Raw genomic sequence first — 19,447 nt, 5'->3', positions numbered from 1 at the left:
CAGCTGCCTTTTGCTGAAGTTGACATACTAACCCTAACGTTTGTCTAGAATGCAAGGGACTCGGGAGAGCCAAACTAGTCTTGAAATGAAACAAAACCGAGGAACTCGCTTCCAGATTCAAGACTTCCTACAAAGCGTCATGAATGAAGACAGACATAAAGCTACACACAGATCACTGGAGTAGAACTGACGCTACAGAAATAACTCCTTGCATTTAAAGTCAATTGATATTCAATAACGGTGCCAAGGCAATTCGATGAGGAAGGAGCAATCTTCCCAATAAACGATGTGGGACAACTGGATACCCATATGCAAAAGAAAGAAGTTGGACACCTAACGTACAAAAAAGTTAACTCAAAATTATCATAGAGCTAAATGTAGTAATTAAAAGTATGAAATTCTTACAGGAATACGGAGAAAACAGGAGTAAACATTCATGACCTGGGTTTCTTAGGTATGACACCAAACACAAAAGCAACAAAAAATAAATAAATTGGACTTAATCAAAATGTAAAACTTGTGTGTTGCAAATAATACCAATATATTAGCTCGGAGTACTCTTGTGTTAAAAAACTGCTTTAGGCGAGTAAAACAGAGTGTGCTTATGTCGCGAAAGCAACACTGCCAAAATTATTAATTTGGGGCCTCTGTGGAGAGCCTGGGACAAGCCCCGCCCCAGTTAGGGCGGCTCCGCGGTGAAGCGGCATCCAGTCCGACATTGCCCCGCCCTTCGGACCAAGGAGCATCCCTCGCGCAACCAGACTAGGCTACAACCACACTACTCACTCGGGGAGGCAGCCCCGGCGCGGACGCACGCACGGTGGACGCACGCACGGCGGGCACGCGCACGCACACGCCTGCGCGGCCGCATGCCTGTAAGCCCCGGCGGCCGCTGTGTTAGAGTTCCAGGGTCGGCGGAGGTCCGTGTGGGCGGGGGTCGGGGGTCCGGATCTTGGGGGTGGGTGGCGGGCGTTCGGGCCGGAGGGGAGCGGGGCTGGGTCGGGAATCGGTAGTGGGGTCCTGGGAGGAAGTGGGGCCCGCCGGGGGTGGGGGTTCGGAGTCCGGAGAGGGAGCGGCGATCGGGGCGGCAGTGCCCCCCGCCAGCGCCGCGTGCTGTGGTCGAGTCGGAAGCAGATCGTCCACCGAGTCCCTCTTTCACAGAGGCCAGCACAGTCGCCAACATGTCGTACATGCTCCCGCACTTGCACAACGGCTGGCAGGTGGACCAGGCCATCCTTTCGGAAGAAGACCGGGTGGTCGTCATTCGGTTCGGGCACGATTGGGACCCTACGTGCATGAAAATGGACGAGGTTCTGTACAGCATCGCGGAGAAGGTACCGCAGCCCCGCTCCCGAGGCGCTGCAGTCGCTCAGTGTCTTCTTTGGCTTTTCGGGTGGGTAGGGAAATTTAAAAGTGAGGGTGAAAGCTGCAGTTCGCACTCGTTCTTCAGGCCTTAATTTCCAGAAGCCACCAAATGAAGAGAACTGACTTGGTGAGGAGCTTCCTGAAATTGTACACAACAGCTTGGAAGAAGTTTCCCGCATTTCCAAGTTTTGAAAATGTGTATGGCCCCTCCCCCTAGATAAAATGACTTAAGAATTCCTAGCCATAGGGTGTTTTTCAAAATTTACATTTGTAGTACCGTGAACATAACACATTTGCAGACTTTGGCCAAGAGCAGGGAAATTCACTTTTAAAAGCTCAGCTTAAAAAGTTTGCCTTTTTTTTTTGGCACCACGTTCATTTGTTGTATTTATGAAGCAGAATGTTTATGTTAATGACATAGTAGATCCTGCTGTTTCCTTTTCTTTTCCTTTTCTTTTTCCTTTTCTCTCTTCTTTCGCCACCCCGGGCTCTTCGTGTCTCACTTGATGTGATTATTTAAATGCAGGGAACAGTTGGAGAACTTAGAATTGTTTCTTATTAGATCTGGTTTTCCTGATGTTTCATGTCATACATGGGGTTGTCTTGGGCACTTGTTTGCAGACAGTAAGTGTGCAAGTTGTGCGTCACTCTGTAACCAAGGCCTCAATTCTTTTTTTAAATTTCTTCATGGCGATTTTAAGATAACACACTTGGATTTTTGCAACTGCAGCAATAGAGCAAAAGGCAAATATACCAGAGTGTTAATGAAATAATTAACTTCTTATACCTTATGAATGATCTCAGAGGTTATTCATTTGATTGAAAAGTAAAAGTGGACACACTGAAACCATCTTCTTTTTAAAGATTTTATTTCTTTTTAGAGAGGGGAAGGGAGAGAAACATCAGTGTGTGGTTACCTCTTGTGCACCCCCTACTGAGGGCCTGGCCTGCAACCCAGGCATTTGCTGATTGGGAATCTAACCGGCAACCCTTGAGTTCGCAGGCTGGCAGGCAATCACTGAGCCACACCAGCCAGGGTGAAATCACCTTTTCTTTCATGGTAATAGGAGATGCTAACACAGGCCGGGTTAAAATGACACTTTGAGTCAATAGTAACAGAGATAGAGGTACATCTTGTACTTAGGAAAGGAAAGCTGATTTTTCAGGCTCCTGTTCAATGGGAGAGGTAGAGTGGGGTGGCACCGTGGACGTCAGGGACCCGTCTTCCATGTCAGTCATCATCAGTGCCACTAGGAATACTTACCAAGTGCGTCGTTGAGATTCTGATTCCATGGGTCTGGGGTGAGGTCCAGAAACAGTTTCTGTAACAACCTGCCTGGGGAATTGTGGTTAGACTTTCAGAAACCCGTCAGCAGAGGCCTGGGTCTGAGTATAAGTGTGGCGCCTGTCGGGAATTCCCAAGGCACTGAGGGACTTGAGGAGATGCCTGGGGAGCCCGGAGAGCCTCGAGTGGGGCGTTTGTTCATTGTTTTGGCTGCAGTGGTCAAGGGCAGGTGCAGCTGAGCTCAGCGGGGACGCTACTGAGCACCTTCCCGAGAAGCAGATGGCTAGCGTGCTGTCAACTAACCTAGGGTGTGTGTTCTGGGTTCTGCCTTGCAGGTGGCAGCGGCATCACCAGGTGGTGTCCTGATCCTGCTGCCAGCAGTGCCAGGCTAGGATGACTAGAGATGTGAGGGTTGGTTGGCTCTCCATGTCTAAGCAAAACTCAGTAAGATGCCCTTGGCTAGGAGGCAGATTTTATGCATTAACGTAAGTTTTTAAGGTTTTTGACCAGAGTGGTTCTTTTCCGACACCTTTATGTCAGTTTCAGAGTGAATTGTGGTGTCACCAGTGACCACACTCTTGTAGTGAACCTGTTGATGTGAACAGTTTAATTAGACTCACTTTGAGTGTTTTCCTCTGGCCTTTTGAGTTACCCTTTTTCTTTTGTCCAGAAATTTGGATTTGTATTTTAATAAACTTTCAGTATTGTACTATTACATAGCTATTCAAAATGCAAACTTGAAGTTTATTATAATGCTCTTAATGTTTTATTTCCTTCTTAGTGTAAGGGCAAAATATGAATTTATAATTCTGGAAGTTCTTTTGGGGAAGCTCAACAAGAATTTTTGAAATGTAAGATTTTAGTATAAAGAACAATTTAACTCTGTTTAAAAATCTCCCTCTGCAGAAATGGCAGATAATGGGGGATCTTCCTCATCTTGTTACGAGCCCCGTTTGGATATCCCAGCTGTTTTAAAGTGAGTAAAACTTCCCATGCTGAGGCTGAGATGTGGAGTGTTGACTTGATGCTCTGACAGTGCAAATCCTCCTACTGGATTCATTTTGAGCTGTACTGAAACAGGGAGATGCTCTTTACAGACGTCCCAAATTTGGTAGAGTGATAATAACAAGGTTTCTGTTAAGCAGATGGTTTTATGTGTAGCTTCTGCCCCCCCTCCCCCTTTTTTTACTTTGATTCCAGAGAGAGGGGAGGGAAAAAGGAGGAGAGAAACATTGATGTGAGAGAGAAACATCAATCGGCTGCCTCCTACATGTGCCCTGACCAGGGACTGAACCTTCAACCCAGATGTGTGCCCTGAGATGGGGAGTCAATCTCATGACTTTTTGGTTTGCGGGACGACACCCAGTCCACTGAGCCATGCGGCCAGGCCTGTATGTAGCTTTGAAGAGAGACTGGCTCTCGTCTCCCTGAGCTGTCTGCCTTTCTGTAGGAACACAGTCTGTCACAGCCCACTGTTACCTAAGTCTCATGAGGAGTAAGAGTAAGTGGAATGTTTAATTTTTGTGTTAAAAAGCCCAGAAAATAGAGTTTAAAACATGTAGCACCCCAGTGGTGTTGGCTTGGAATTACATGTTCTGAATGGAACTGTGTGTAAGGCAAGCACACTGACGGGACTCTTTGGGTGTGACCATGGGGAGCTTTTTGAAGCATCACATGACCTGAGTGGACCAGTAGAAGCTGGTGCTCATTCAGCGAGGAGTCTGATCAGAACCAGCAGAAAGTGCACTTTCGTATTTGCTGTGGGTTTGCAGCTCTGGTTGTGGCAGCCTTCCAGTAAGCAGCTTCGAGCTGCAGGACTGAGCAGTGGTTAAGGGTGAGGCCGAGCTGGAGTCTGCCACCTACTGCCTATGTGACCTGGAAGTCTGTAGGAAAGGGACACCGGGGCTGAACCCACTGGGAGCTGTGAGAGCAGAGTGGGCAGAAAGGCCTGCAGAACACTTCCTGTAATGTAGCGGTCCATGTAATGTCATTTGAAAGACGATTCCCATGGGTAAATGGGAAAAGAACTTGAAAAAGGGAAATTCTAGTGGTTAAGTAAACTTCATAGAAATACATTAAAACGGGGCACGGTCATTTCTTGTTTACGTCAGAGACAGAAAGGTGTGGGGTGTGCTCCAGCTGGGATGTTCAGGTAGTGGGACCGGTGTTGCACAAAGAGCCTGGCAAGCAGTCACCCTGTTCTCAGCACCCGGCCCCTCAGAGGCGAGGCTTGAGGCCCCAGAAGCCCAGGGCTGTCATTTACAGCAACAGCAGAAGCAGCCACAGTATCCAGTGATGGGGGGCGGAGGGGCCATGGGCCAGGTGCAGTGCCAGGTGGGACCCAGAGCCCTCCCATGGGTCCCAAGGGTGCCAGAGTAGGTGCCAGCAGTTGTCAGGGCATGGGCATTGGGGTTTAAACTGGAAACGCTTACCCTCCCGGGGGGAATGTTATGTGGCCATGAAAGACGGTTTTCTTCTGGCTCTAATGAACGTGAGGGAACGATGGTATCAGCTGCGGGAAAGCAGAGAGTACAGGCTGTAGCCATTTGATGAACTGTTTAATGTAGCCATAAAAGTTGTGTTTTTGTCAAGGACAATGTATACGAGAATGCTTGTGATTAAAGCCTGGCACTAAATAATTGTATCTGTATGATCACATTTTGTTAAGACAATATGAACAGATTTTCTTTTTTTTTTTTTTTTAGTGGGGAAGGGAGGGAGAAAGACGGGGACAGAAACATCAATGTGTGAGAGATACACCTATTGGTTGCCTCTCGCACGCCCCCTACTGGGGACCTGGCCTGCAACCCAGGCATGTGCCCTGACTGGGAATTGAACCAGCAACCTTTTGGTTCCCAAACCGGCGTCCAATCCACTGGACCAGCCAGGGCTGAACAGATTTTAACAATATAAATACGTATATACTAGAAAAAAATCGGAAAGAATACACTAAAAATACCTTTGCAGCAGTTAACTTTGTGTTGGTATTGAAGGGGATNCCCTACTGGGGACCTGGCCTGCAACCCAGGCATGTGCCCTGACTGGGAATTGAACCAGCAACCTTTTGGTTCCCAAACCGGCGTCCAATCCACTGGACCAGCCAGGGCTGAACAGATTTTAACAATATAAATACATATATACTAGAAAAAAATCGGAAAGAATACACTAAAAATACCTTTGCAGCAGTTAACTTTGTGTTGGTATTGAAGGGGATTTTTTTTTCATTTTTGGGGGTTTTCTAAATCTTCTCTGATGAACTTATAATTAAAGAAAATTTGACATAATATTATCTGGGATACTCGTCTTTCAGTATTTACAAGAGGTGCAAATACATCCTCCTAAGCACATGGGGAACGTACAGCTGAATTCCAAAGGCATGCTGCCAAGCAGTGGTTCAGTGCGCCCAATGAAGTATCTGTAAAAGTACAAGTTGGAAAAGTTTGTATAGATTGTTGCTAGATCAGTGTGAATAATAACACGTGTGGATATTTTCTGCAGATTCTTGAAACTTGCTATTCTAAAAAATGTTAAAAGGAGGTGTAAATGGCCATTGACTTGCTCAGAATCCTGAGCTTGTTGGATTATTTTCTGTGCTAATGCTATTGGGAAAAATGCTGGAGAGTTAGTTTGGAAACGGTTCTATTACACACAGATGGTTGTTTTTACTTTTAATGTGCTTTTGCAGAATATAAGAATGATTTGTTATTTTAGATTTTTTCAATCTTCTTTACTTTCAGGTTAAAAACTTTGCAGTTATTTACCTTGTGGACATCACAGAGGTCCCTGACTTCAATAAGATGTACGAGCTGTATGACCCGTGCACAGTCATGTTCTTCTTCAGGTGCGTGTCCCGTCTCCCCCCACCCCGCCACTGAGGTCGCCTTCTCATGGAGTGGTTGGTCTGGAAGTTTAATGTGGTCAAGGTGCCTTTAGGTCCTTTTATTCAGAAGGAAGTCAGTTACATAGCCTTGTCACTTACAGACTGTATCTTTTAAACAATTTCCAAAGTAACACAATTTCCAGTTTTAGCATTTCCTTAGTAACACATTACTCTTTTGGAATAACTTTGCCCAGAAACCTAGGTGAGGCGTAATTAAATGGAAGACATTCTTACTGACATTTAAGGTACCTTCAAATAACCTGTTGATGAAAATGTCTTTTAAAATAACTCACTTTTGAAATATGATATCGGTGACTCTATTTAGTGTTCTTTGTGAAACCTGCACTTAATTTCTTTGCTTACAAGTCATTTTATCAGCTTAGACATTCTGTTGTGGACTCTAGCCTGTGAATTATTGGCCTGAGGAACATCTCTAACTGCCGTAGGTGCATTCGATTCCACAGCTCATGGGCTTTGCTGCAGAGGAAGCCGTGGGCACGGACACCGGCCAGGGCCACAAGGGTCTGGCCCAGACGCCACGTACATTTGATGGTATTTGTGTAGCAGTCAAGTCAAGTCACATCATGAGTAAATAAATAGCTCTGTTGTGGAGGCTTCATTAGAAAGAAACCACCCTTGGACATTGTCACATGTGTCCAATGTCTCCCTGCTGCTGTCGCCACACAAGCCGGTGGGCAGCAGTGTCATGTCTGCTCCACACGCGGAGCCCCTGTTGGCGAGGGTGGTCCAGGTGTGCAAGGTGTGCAGGGTGTGCCTCCGCTTCATGAAGTCTGAGTGACCAGTTAGCACAGCTTTGTGGCTGAAAACCACTGTTTGTGAGCTCGGGGTCCCGCAGGCCCAAGGCGGGCAGGCTCTGCGGGTTCTCTTGGGACAGGGTGGTTGGGGGAGGATCCCCAGCGCTCAGCCAGGTTGTTGGCTGGGCCAGGGTCCCCTCGGAGGCTCTGATGCGCATGCACCTTTCCCTGCAGGAACAAGCACATCATGATCGACCTCGGCACCGGCAACAACAACAAGATCAACTGGGCCATGGAGGACAAGCAGGAGATGATAGACATCATTGAGACTGTGTACCGGGGCGCCCGTAAGGGCCGTGGCCTGGTCGTGTCCCCGAAGGACTACTCCACGAAATACCGATACTGAGTGCCTGCTGTGGGCAGGGCATGTGCACCGGGCAGCCGTTCTCCCGTGGAGATGGGTGGGACTCAAAGCCTTTGCAGAGGAGTTTGGGGAAGGACAGGGGCCTGCGTGGTCTCAACCCGGAGTTGGCCTGACAGCCGTACGTTCAAATTTGCAGATGTCTGTAAATACCTAGCTGAAGTAAACGAGTGTGTGGTGATGGGGACATCCAGGTGGTTGGCTTCTTGTGTAGGTCACAGGCTTGGGAGGAGCTTAGTTCTCTAGCCCTGGAGTGAAGGTCGGGGGTGCCCTGTGGCTGCTGTTTTGCCTCCCTGGTGGTGAGGTCTCCACTTCCCGGGCTGCTGGAGTGAAGGGCCAGAACCTGGGCCGCCGGGCAGACATTCGTGTCTCAACAGCCTGGAGACTGGACTTTGGGGCCCCAGGCATTTCTCAGCCCACCCCAGTCTCAGCTCTCATCTAGGCCTTCTCCCTGAGTTGTGTCTGTGTTCAACCTTTTATTATTATTATTTTTACAGAGAAACATTGGTTTGTTGTCCCACTTCCTGATGCATTCATTGTTTGAGTCTTGTATTGTGCTCTGACCAGGGATTGAAAACACAACCGTCATGTATTGGGACAATGCTCTAAACAACTCAGCTACCCAACCAGGGCTACATGCCCCCTTTTATAAGGACACCAGCATTGGATGAAGGCCGCCTGACTCCAATGTGACATCCTAACTGATCGCATATGCAACATCGCATGTCCACTAAGGTCACATTCTCAGGGCCCAGGGGTTAGGGTTCCCAACACATGGATCTGGGGGTAGGAGGGTACAGGCCATTCAACCCACAGTGGAATCCAGAGTATCTTCAGGTTATAAAAACAGTGCAATAAAATGACTTGGGAGGCCTTTCTTTTAAATATAAAGAGTACACTGCTTCTTATTCCTCCCAAGGTTGTATCTAATGGACTTAAACATACTGTATTCTCTGTAGAGTCCACAAACCCTCTTTCCGATAGCTTCCACTTCAGGTTCAAGTTTCTCCTCAAGCCGCCCAGGAGCAAGGAGGTGGATGGTGGGGTAGGAAGCGTACCTGGAGCCGCTGCCCCTCTCGGGTTTCACTGCAGGGTCGGGGTGGGCAGTCACTTCCTGGGCAAGTGGCTCAAGTCCAGAGTGAATGACAGTGACCGGAAAGAGGGTCTGTGGTATTCTAACAAGAGCAGCTAGCTACTCAGTGAGCGGCTGCCAGCCAGCTCACAGACCACTGCTCATGCCCTTGAGTGTGCGTGGGAACTCCAGGCTGATAAATTCTTTCACAACTATTTACACTTTTCTCCCAAACAAGATGTGAACACCCACTCACTCCTCCTGCTGCTGCTGCTGGTTTAAACTTTGTGCCCCAGGACCTGGCCTTTTTCTAGCAGATGAGTCATGGGTACAAGTGCTCATTATTGGTTATTTGTAGTAGCAAGAAAGCCTCGTAGAACCTCAGTGTCTGAAACAACAGGCTCTCAGCCATAAAAAGTGTGTGTGAAATGTTCACCTGGGAAAAACATTCATGCCCTGGCTGGTATGGCTCCATGGTTGAGTGCTGGCCAGCAAATCAAAGGGTCCCCGGTTCAATTCCCAGTCAGGGCACACGCCTGAGTTGCAGGCCAGGTCACCCCGGTAGGGGGCACGAGAGAGGCCACCACACATTTCTGTCCCCATCTCTAAAATAATAAAATATTAAACGTTCATGACATGCAAAGAAAGCAGGATATAAACACAACTATATACAACGGGGTGAAAAAATGTTAAGCTCTGAACAGTGGCTCAGTTGGGGCATCGTTCCAAGCACCAAAGGGTCCCGAGTTCAATTCCCGGTCAGGACACATACCTGGGTTGTGGGTTTGGTGGGGCACATGCAGCAGGCATACTTCTCTGGATCAAGGTTTCTCTCCCTTTCTCCCTCCCCACCTCTAAAGTCAATAAGAAAAAGGAAAAGATGTTGACAGTAGTTCATCTAAATTGTACAATTATGGTAGATTTTGAATGATGAACATGATTAATATGCGGCAATAGTTTTGTTTTTTTACAGTGAGAGCCTGTAACTGACCCTTTTGGGGGTGATCAGGATTATTTCACTCTAGCTCCACAGAGAGGGGAACTGGGTAACTGTTTGAAAGTGCATCTCCGTTACCTACAGAGACCTAGTTGCATCTGCATCTCCGTTACCTACAGAGACCTAGTTGCATCTGCATCTCCGTTACCTACAGAGACCTAGTTGCTAACTGCTTCCAGGGGGCAAGAGGCGAGGGTACCCAGGAGTCACCGGTGCTCTAGGCTCACCTGCCTCCTTGGTTCTCATTTAGGTTTTGTTGGGTTTGGAGAGCACAGCTCTCATAACCGGTCTGGACGACACAGATCAAAGTGAGTCTCTCCAAGACCACTTGACTGGAACTGCTGGGCAATGCAGCCATTGAAAAAGTGATTTCTACTAGGAAACTGCTGATGGTCTTTGAAGAAGATCTGCATAGACTTGAATTTAGAAAGAAGTGGACCTCGCACAGCTCACACTTCTCTTGCACAATTCCCAAAGTTAGGTGTGGATGGAGACATGTTCTGCCATCTGGCACACCTTTCGTTAGGGGGTTCATCACCTTCAGAGTTGCATTCTTATCCCATGGCCTTTGTTTTTATACTCTTATTTTACTAAAACAAATTTTCAAATGCTAAAAATCAGAATTCAGATTATTAAGAAGTTTTCGAGGACTTCTGGCCAAGATGGAGGTGTAGGTAGACACACTGCACCTCTTTGCACCACCAAAAGAAGGACAACAATTTAAAAACAAAAAACAACCAGAAATGACAGAAAACTGAACTGTATGGAAATCTAACAATCAAGGAGTTAAAGAAGAAACATCCATCCACCCTGTAGGAGGGGCAGAGATAGGCAACCGAGCAGAGAGGACTCACGGCAAGGCAGTGGCTGGAGGACCCAGCAGGAGGCGGATTACGGAGGGGTTGCGCAAGGCTGCAGCTGAATGGCAAGATGGCGAATGGTGGAGCCGGTGGTCCTGCATTCACACGCAGATAAACTGGGAGAAACAACTGGGGAGCAGGATGGACTGCACAACCCAGGGCTCCAGCTCGGGGGGAAATAAAGCCTCAAAGCCTCTGACTGAAAACACCTGTGGGGGTTGAGGCGGCAGCAGGAGAAACTCCCAGCCTCACAGGAGAGTTCACTGGAGAGACCCACAGGGTCCTAGAACGTACACAAACCCTCTCGCCCTGGATCAGCACCAGAAGGGCCCACTTGGCTTGTAGATAGCGGGGTAAGTGACTGAAATCCAGCAAGGACAGAACAAGCGCTATTGCCCCCTCTTAGATCCCTCCCCCACATACAGCATCACAACCTAGCGTCCTGGGTTGCCCCGCCCTGGTGAACATCTAAGGCTCGCTCCGCCCCTCACTACGTAATAGGTGCGGCGAGACAACAGCAACAACACCAACAAAAGGCCCAGACGAAAGAACAGATCAAAGCTCCAGGAAAAATACAACTAAGCAATGAAGAGATAGCCAACCTATCAGATGCTCAGTTCAAAACACTGGTAATCAGCTCTGGCTGGTGTGGCTGAGTGGATTGAGCACTGGGCCTGCAGACAAAAAGGTTGCCAGTTCAGTTCAATTCCCAGTCAGGGCATATGCGTGGGTTGTGAGCCAGGTCCCCAGTAGGGGACATGGGGAAGGGAGAGGCAACCTCACATTGCTATATCCCTCTCTCTCGTCTCTCTGAAAATAAATAAATCTTAAAAAAAAAAAAACCACTGGTAATCAGGATGCTCACAGAATTGGTTGAATTTGGCCGCAAATTACATTAAAAAATGAAGACCATGCTAAGTGAAATAAAGGAAAATGTACAGGGAACCAATAGTGATGGGAAGGAAACTGGGACTCAACTCAACAGTGTGGACCAGAAGGAAGAAAGAAACAACCAACCAGAAAACAATGAAGAAACAAGAATTTAAAAATATGAGGAGAGGCTTAGGAACCTCCAGGATATCTTTAAATGTTCCAACATCCAAATTATAGGGGTACCAGAGGAAGAGCAACAAGTGGAAAAGATTTGAACAAATAATAAAGGAGAACTTCCCCAATCTGGCAAAGGAAATAGACTTCCAGGAAGTTCAGGAAGCTCAGACAGTCCCAAAGAAGCTGGACCCAAGGAGGAACACACCAAGGCACATCATAATTACATTAGCCAAGATTAAAATGAAGGAGAGAATCCTAGAAGCAGCAAGAGAAAAGTCGACAGTCACCTACAAAGGAGTGCCCATCAGACTGTCAGCTGATTTCTCAAAAGAGACCTTACAGGCAAGAAGGGGCTGGAAAGAAGTATTCCAAGTCATGAAATCCAAAGACCTATATCCAAGATTGCTCTATCCAGCAAAGCTTTAATTTAGAATGGAAGGGCAGATAAAGTGCTTCTCAGATAAGGTCAAGTTCAAGGAGTTCATCATCACCAAGCCCTTATTATTTGAAATGTTAAAGGGATTTATCTAAGAAAAAGATTTTAAAAATATGAACAGTAAAATGACAGCAAACTCACAATTATTAACAACCACACCTAAAACAAAAACAAAAGCAAACTAAGCAAACAACTAGAACAGGAACAGAACCACAGCAATGGAGATCACATGGAGGGTTAGCAACAGGGGAGTGGGAAGGGGAGAGAGGGGAAAAAGGTACAGAGAATAAGTAGCATAAATGCTAGGTACAAAATACATGGGGGGAAGTTAAGAATAGTATAGGAAATGTAGAAGTCAAAGAACTTATATGTATGACTCATGGACATGAACTAAAGGGGGGAATGTGGGTGGGAGGGGGTGTGCAGGGTGGAGGGGAGTGAAGGGGAGGAAATGGGATAACTGTATTAGCATAATCAATAAAATATAGTTTTAAAACAATTTCATTTTATCAAATTTTCAAGTGACTGGTCCGCCGTCTGCAGGGGTAAAAATTGAAAGAGGTAAAGATCTGCTTATACACCAATTAATGACCAGTTAAATAAACTGAAATCCAAGCTTTGGATGAAGGTGCCTTCATTCCCTGTGATGATGAAGACACTCTTTGTGTGGGCAAACTCCAGTGTGCAGAAAAACGCGATGACGAGTGACCTTTGTTTCAGTCAGGTGGGGTCAACATGGACTCCCTGTGAGGACCAGTGAGCAGGGCACCACGTGTCCACTTTCCATCGCCGGGGTTCCAGGGGTCTGGAGAGGCCCCTCCTGTCTGTCAAAGGAAATGTGGCAAAGGTGTCACAGGTTCAGTGTAATGCAGAGACCGACCAGGAGCCCGGTCTTTCTGAAGGTACAATAGTGCTTTTGATGTTTTGGGTTATGGACTCCAGTTCCATTCACAATGCCCACAACAGGAACACGAGTTTGGAGGTTTGCTGAATCCACTGAAACCCACGCCACAGGCTCTGACCTAACATCACCAACAAGCACAGATTTAGCCAAATGGACCCGACCTTACCTAGGCCTTTTAATGTCAAGGGCACTGACCGTGTTAGAACAGACTTAGACACCTGCTGGCTCCTCTCTGCTTCTTTAAAGAATGGCTGCATGAGCATCAGAAAGTGAGGTCTTGATATGAATTTAATTAACCACATGATTTGATGCCCAGTATTTAGTGGGGTGTGACCAGATTTAAAACCCTGCTGGAATCTAGGTGATGAGGGAGGGAACTAAGTTTCCACACTGCCATCCTGTGCCTGGGGGTGTGCCCACTGGGGATCTTGTAGACCCTGGCCCACTGTCCCTGCCCTTGGGCACTGGCTTGTCCCCAGCAAGCCCTCAGGCGAATGGCCCAGTGTCCAGGAGGCCTAGAAGGGACTGCAGGGCAGGTGGGCCCACCTGATGCAACCTCAGCGGGGCAGGTGTGTCCGCACCCATGGAAGTGCTTGAGTGCCCTCCCCCGTGTTCTCCAGATGGAGATGTTTATGTCTCGGGCAGTGGACTAGCTCTGGTTTAGCAGGCAAGTATGGGCGATGTGCCCGATGACTTGGGTAACAATCGTCAAAGAAATGGGAGTGCAAAGGCATGTAATGATTAAAATAGGCTCATATAATCAGAATCAGATGTGACTAAACCATACGTATGTATCTTAATGAAGTTGTGCCTCTCCACATGCATCACATGGACGTAGGTTCAGTCCAAGACCTGAAGGTAAGCATTTATTTGCATCTCAAGGGTCTGTGCAAAATTCCACTACAAAGGCGGGGTCCTCGGGTGGAGGGTTTAATGCAACATGTATTCAAATGGTTCCATGAGTACACTGTCTCAAATAGAAACCGATAGTTATAATCCCCAGTGTCTAAATGGTCGTGGCTTGTGTTTTGCCTAAAGATTAATTGGAGGGGTGGGAGTAAACAAGTACTTGAATGAAATCCAATTTTTAAATAATAAAGTTTTTCGTTTGAAACGTGAACTTCTAAAGGAATATGACAGAGTGTTAAATTGGTCTATTAATATTTTTTTACTTACGGATTTTGAGAGACAAACAACATCAACTTGTTGTTCCACTTACTGGTGCACTCATTGGTTGTTTCTTGTTTGCTCCCTGACCAGGGATTGAACCTGACACCTTGGCTTATCGGGATGATTCTCTAACCCACTGAGATGCTGGGCCAGGGCTCAGCTGGTGTATTTTGAAAGGAGCATTTGTGAAAGACTTGTTACCTCTGAAGGTTTTTCAGGTACAAAGGCAGGAACTCCCATAGTGAACAAATACCAGATTGCGTTTTCCAGACGAACGCGATCCCAGGCTCTGCAGGAAGGAAACTTAGTCTCCTGGCCATAGCCTTACCGTGTGTTTCTCCATAGCTTTTGTGATCCCGGCTTGCACCATCAGCTTATCCACGTTGCTCTGCAGGTCCTGGAGGCGCCTCCCCATTTCTTCCAGTTCCACGTCAAGGAGCACAGAGCCCCTGCCCGGAAAGCCCTGCTTTAACCTGCACCTGCTCCTCCCTGGGCTGACAAACGCCCTCCCTGCCACCACCTGTAAGACCCCCGAGGCCAGTGCAGGTGCTTCCTGGAGGTCTTTGGGAGTTGTCTCTAAGCTCGGCTCTGAAGGCTTGGCTCCCCAGGTGTGGGCACAGGGGCAGGGATGGGAGGTGGTCTGGCATGCTCCACTGTCTTAACCAAACTCTAATGAGGTTGCAGATATTATGGAAATAACAACTCAGTTATTAACTCAGTTTGTCATGTTTAAGATTTTTTTCCTGTGGGAACCCACCTACAGAATCAGAAATTGCAAGTTCTACGTGCAAATACTTTGCACACAGTGTTTAAGGAGCAAGTTTGATTGTGAGAAGGGAGCTCACACTGGACACACCTAATAATTTAATAGTTGTCTTGTCTGGATCTGCTCAGCTGGCAACAAACATTCTCTCCTAATTGTGTTTGAATTCACGTCTCAGCAAAAACAGTGAGCTGTCAAAGAACAAAACAAAACAGGTCGGGGAGCCAGGTGGAGCATCCTGGGTTGGAGGTCTTCTGTGTTCTGTCTGTGGGCTTTTGTCTGTCTGTGTTCTGTCTGTGCGTGGCAGCACATGCGAGACTCCCTGAGCAGACCACAGATTTAAGGCGTGATGGGAAGGCGTGGCTATGGAGTCATGTGTGGTGTGTCCACATATTTTATTGCCACACAAAAATGCCTTGTGCTGCTGGCCAAGCAGGAAGAAATCGTCTGTGACTGGTAATTATTGCATCAGGATGTCACTTAAGGCACAGGTGGAAACAGGAATTCCTAGGTCAAAAATCCTCCACTAAAAAGCTATTCCATGATAATCTAACAGTCCAAAGCATTGCAGTTTTTGCTATAAAACAGAAAAGGATATTTTTGAGATTTAGTGTTGCAGTCAGAGCTTGGAAATGTTCTTCAAGTTCCTGAAATAGATTTTCTGCCTGAAAAAAAAAGAGCCAGAAGACAATGAAGGTAGTACTTGCTCCTGATGTCGGGCATTTCCGGCATGGTGGAACAGAACCTCGCATGCAGTTGATTTTTGACAAGGAAAGTCTTTTCAGTAAGGGGGGGGGGCAATAAATAAGCTGGTGGCCCCTCCCTCGCACCACACACAGAAACCAACCCAAGGGGACCCTGCACCTACGTGTGGGCACTTGACAACAGCAGGGAGCCCCTGGGTGGTCCGGAGCCTGGCCCGGGGGTCACAGCCACCGATGTGACCTCGGCCCCTGGCCTGGGGCATCAGCAGGCCGGCAGGCAGGACGTGCCCGAAGTGTGTCTGCCGCGGAGGACAGAGGCAGACGGGCCCTGTGCACCGGCGGCTTGGTGCTTCACCGGCGACCTCAAACCACCCGGGACGCGGCTCCTTCCTCACACAAGCGTTAGACGGGCCCGTGGGCCGCCCAGAACGCGTCTCGCAGTGTGAAGACCACTGCCCACAGCCAGCCGCTGTGTCCTGTACCCAGCAGGTCCCCTTCCTCCGGACCACGCAGGTGTAAGAACCTACAACATCCCACAGTGGTGCTTCCTGGTCCGTCCTTGACTAGCTTCGCCTGTCGGAGGGTGGGCGGGGGCGCAGGCGGGTTGGAAGGGGTGAGTCGGGGGGCGAAGGGAGGGGGCGGGGCCCCGACTCACCGCGCCCCTGAGCGCGAGCCCAAGGTCTCCGGGTCCCTGTGCATCCATGTGGAGCGGGGGGCGTGGGTCTGGCGGTGCCGGTGGGGCCAGGTGGCTCCGGCGGGTCAGAGTCGCGGTGCCCCCTTCTGGTCCGGCAGCCGCCGCCGAGGGCAGGGCTCCTGCTGCCTGGGGAACACCTGAGAGCCTGGCTGGGCTGTAGCATCTACCCAACCCAGATGCCCCCGTGAACTCCTGGGCAGGGCGTGCCTCCCAGCCCTGAGACACTGAAGCTGCCCAGCAGGTCCTGGGAGAAGGCCTGGAAGGTGAGGGGCGGCTTCCTCCTGAAGGTCACTGTCCCACGGGCACGGAGCTGCGACCCTCTTCGGGCACAAGGCCTCTGGTCTGGCCTGCGTTTCCCATCACTCTGGAGCTGAGAGAGGCAGCCCTAGAGCGCGCCCATCTCCTCCCCATCCTCCTCCTCGTTGTTATTACTATTACTTAGAATGCACACAACATAAACCCCACCGTGTTCATCATTTCTCAGTGCATGGCTCAGTAGCATGGGGCACATTCACAGGGCTGTGCAGCGGTGACCACCGTCCACCCACAGAACTCTTTCATCTTCCCAAACTAAACTTCTGCCCCACTGAACACTCACCACCCGTCCCTGGGCCCACTGTCCACTCTGCGTTCCATCCCTTCGGACAGCTTCTCCAACGGGGGCCTTGGGGGCCCGGGGATCTGGCCCTGTAACCACCCCTGCAGCAGACCATGCTCTCTGCGTGCCTGCCCAATCCACGGTCAACTTCCCAGTTAAGACCCCTGCCCTGCCCTGTGTGGCTCAGTGGGCTGGGCCCCATCCCGAACACCGAAAGGCTGCTGTGGAAAAAAATTCCTGGTCGGGGCTCACACCTGGGTTTCGGGCCAGGTCCCTGGTGGGGGTGGGCAGGGGGCATGAGAGGCAGCCACACATTGATGTCTCTCTCCCTCCCCTTCTCTAAAAATATTTCAAAAAATAAAACTAAGAACTCTACATCCTGTGACCAACTCCTGACACACAGCAGCTTGTGCACCTGGGTTCTGATGTCACCAAAGATCTGGAAGGAAATCCTCACTCCATGCCCCTCCTTCTGGTGCCCTTTCAGCCCTTATGGGTGGCAGCTCCTGGGTCCCTTTTTGGGTGGCGACCTGTTTTGCAACTCCTTACCCTGGAAGCTCTGTGGGGCAGGGCACCCCAGTCAGCCTGAGTCACCCCAGGGGCCCAGGGGCCCAGCTGAGCCACAGCCCGAGACACCTGGGGTGTGAAACGCGACCGCACATGCAGAGCTGCCCGAGACCATTAGTAATCAGCAGGCTGCAAATCAGAACCACCCTGAGGTCGCAGGTCACAGCCACGATGGCTACCAAACACAGACAATATCAAGTGCTGAGGAGAAGTGGCCCATCCAGGGCCTCACAGTTGCTGTGGGGATGAGAAATGGCGCGGCCAGAGTGGGACTAGCCTGCCAGTCTGTGAAGCCTCAATTCCACCTTTATGTATCGACCCAAGAGAAATGTCCGCCTCTTTCTGCACAAAAATGTGCACACAGCGTTCACAGCAACGCTACTAACAATATCAAGAGGGGAAGGAAACAGCCAAGAGTCCAATAGGTGAATCAACAGAACCTAGTCTGTCCCTGTCATGGCGCATCTCTCAGCTGCAGAAGGAAGCTCTGACTGTGCCGGGTTTGGCGCTGGATGATTCCAGTCCCGTGAAGTACCTCAGACCTCGAACTCATGTGGAAAGCAGACGGTGGGTGCCGGGCAGGGGCCAGTTGGTGTTTAGTGGACGCAGCCAGTGTGAGACGGGAAGGAACGATCTGGAGAGGACGGTGGTGACGCCGCACAACCGCGGCGCACTGAATGCTGCCGAGCCGTGCCCTCCAGCATGGCTGAGACGGTCAGTCGGCCTTCTATACATTTTACTACAACGTACGTTTTCAAAGTACATTGCCCAGCTCACCCTTTGAGCTCTAGGCTCAGAATTCCAGGGCTCCTGATTCCCTCTCCCTCCCCCTTGCGGACCGTCTCCACACACCCTGATAGTCCCTGAGCAGCAGGTGGCTGTGGGCTGGCCACCAATTTGCCCACACGTGCCAGGGAGACAGGACCAGAGGCGTGAACCAGATGCTGGCCCTGTGTCCCCGGGGCCACCTCTCACCACCAGGCCTTCCGTTTAGGGTTTGCTGTGGTCGAGGGGAGCGCTGAGGGGCTCCTCGCCCATCGGATCCTGGGGGCCCTGGGCACGCAGGGCTGGCTGGCCTCACACAGGGTCCTCCGGCCCCGCCACCCGCCGGGGCCGCCACTCCCAGCCTGGCCGCTGCATCTTTAGACTGGGTCTGGCTGCGGGGGGCGGGGGCGGGGGCGGGGGCGGGGTGGGGGGGTGGGGAGCGCCCTCCGGCGTCCCTGTTCCCTTCCCCTGCACAGGGCACCTTGTGGAGGCGCCCGCAGAACTGCTCGGCTGCACCGCGGCAGCGGCTGCTACAGCGTCTCTGGTGCGCGTGCTCTAGGTCTGGGGTCCCGCTGCAGGCTGCGGGCTTTGTTCGCGAGGAGCCGCCCGGGTGGTGCACCCGGTTAAACTCCCGAACTTCTGAGTCCCTCTCCAACTCTGGGGCCCGACTCCGCCAGAGGATGACCGCGCGGGAGGACTCCTGGAGTCAGGGGGGGCCCGCTGCCTGGGTCCCCACGCGGGGTGACGCCCGCGCTCACACCAGCCCGGTGCCGCGAGAGGGGTCCCCAGGCCTCGCGCTACCCGCTGCGCAGCGACAGGATCCCGTCCTCCGCTCCCGGAGGCCGAGCGCCGAGTCTGCACGCACGGCGCCTGCCCGGGGACACGCAGAGACGGCCCATGCGCGCACCCGGCCCTGAAGGAGCGGCCGCCGGACGGGCACCTCTCACGCGGGCGGGACGTGCGGTGGAGCGGGGCCCGCCCCCCACCTCCCCGCTCGGTCGCGCTCTCTAGGACCGGCCGGCGCCCGGTCCGCGAGGTGGGCGGGGCCAGGTATTGTGACGTCACGACGAGGCGGGGCCCCGGCTCGGCCCGGCGGACAGACAGACGCTGGCCGGACGGGCGGAGCCCACGCGGCCGGTGAGGGCTGGTGGGGTGGGAATC

General features: G+C 50.4%; 2 protein-coding genes and 1 long non-coding RNA gene across 6 annotated transcripts; 1 reads left to right on the top strand and 2 right to left on the bottom strand.

The window, feature by feature from the left end:
• The first annotated feature begins 835 nt into the window (after positions 1-835).
• TXNL4A (thioredoxin like 4A) lies at positions 836-7,887 on the top strand. Of its 2 annotated transcripts, none has more exons than XM_037036208.1 (4): positions 836-920; positions 1,162-1,334; positions 6,388-6,491; positions 7,520-7,887. In XM_037036208.1, the coding sequence occupies exons 2-4, from the start codon at positions 1,182-1,184 to the stop codon at positions 7,689-7,691; spliced, it is 429 nt and encodes a 142-aa protein (XP_036892103.1). In that variant the 5' UTR covers positions 836-920; positions 1,162-1,181; the 3' UTR covers positions 7,692-7,887. The 2 variants fall into 2 exon arrangements, with proteins under 2 accessions (XP_036892103.1, XP_036892113.1); XM_037036218.1 differs by lacking the exon at positions 836-920 and adding an exon at positions 3,557-3,626 and having other exon boundaries at positions 1,245-1,334.
• On the bottom strand, positions 6,575-18,684 carry HSBP1L1 (heat shock factor binding protein 1 like 1). Of its 3 annotated transcripts, XM_037036185.1 has the most exons (5): positions 18,497-18,684; positions 16,318-16,478; positions 15,557-15,623; positions 14,524-14,618; positions 6,575-7,513 (listed from the first exon to the last, which is right to left on the bottom strand). In XM_037036185.1, the coding sequence occupies exons 2-5, from the start codon at positions 16,363-16,365 to the stop codon at positions 7,334-7,336; spliced, it is 390 nt and encodes a 129-aa protein (XP_036892080.1). In that variant the 5' UTR covers positions 16,366-16,478; positions 18,497-18,684; the 3' UTR covers positions 6,575-7,333. The 3 variants fall into 3 exon arrangements, with proteins under 3 accessions (XP_036892080.1, XP_036892072.1, XP_036892089.1); XM_037036177.1 differs by lacking the exon at positions 18,497-18,684 and having other exon boundaries at positions 16,318-16,789; XM_037036194.1 differs by lacking the exons at positions 6,575-7,513; positions 16,318-16,478; positions 18,497-18,684 and adding exons at positions 12,812-12,945; positions 15,827-16,252.
• On the bottom strand, positions 9,696-10,448 carry LOC118979901 (uncharacterized). The gene is made up of 2 exons (XR_005065004.1): positions 9,934-10,448; positions 9,696-9,863 (listed from the first exon to the last, which is right to left on the bottom strand). It is a non-coding gene; the product is annotated as an uncharacterized LOC118979901 (long non-coding RNA).
• Positions 18,685-19,447: the final 763 nt, after the last annotated feature.

The sequence above is a fragment of the Sturnira hondurensis genome, unplaced genomic scaffold, assembly GCF_014824575.4.
Source record: "Sturnira hondurensis isolate 20B ecotype Veracruz unplaced genomic scaffold, ASM1482457v3 Scaffold0001872, whole genome shotgun sequence".
NCBI classification, from domain to species: domain Eukaryota; kingdom Metazoa; phylum Chordata; class Mammalia; order Chiroptera; family Phyllostomidae; genus Sturnira; species Sturnira hondurensis.
The sequence above is the reverse complement of the archived record's forward strand: the minus strand, read 5'-3'. Positions and strand labels throughout refer to the sequence as shown.

Coding starts and splice junctions, on each gene's coding strand:
- TXNL4A (XM_037036208.1), top strand. CDS start 1,182: ATGTCGTACATGCTCCCGCACTTGCACAACGGCTGGCAGGTGGACCAG. Junction 1,335..6,387: donor TGTACAGCATCGCGGAGAAG/GTACCGCAGCCC, acceptor CTTTACTTTCAG/GTTAAAAACTTTGCAGTTAT. Junction 6,492..7,519: donor ACAGTCATGTTCTTCTTCAG/GTGCGTGTCCCG, acceptor CTTTCCCTGCAG/GAACAAGCACATCATGATCG.
- HSBP1L1 (XM_037036185.1), bottom strand. CDS start 16,365: ATGGATGCACAGGGACCCGGAGACCTTGGGCTCGCGCTCAGGGGCGCG. Junction 15,624..16,317: donor GGCTCGCGCTCAGGGGCGCG/GTGAGTCGGGGC, acceptor TTTTTTTTTCAG/GCAGAAAATCTATTTCAGGA. Junction 7,514..14,523: donor AAGCTATGGAGAAACACACG/GTAAGGCTATGG, acceptor TTGTTCCTGCAG/GGAAAGGTGCATGCGCATCA.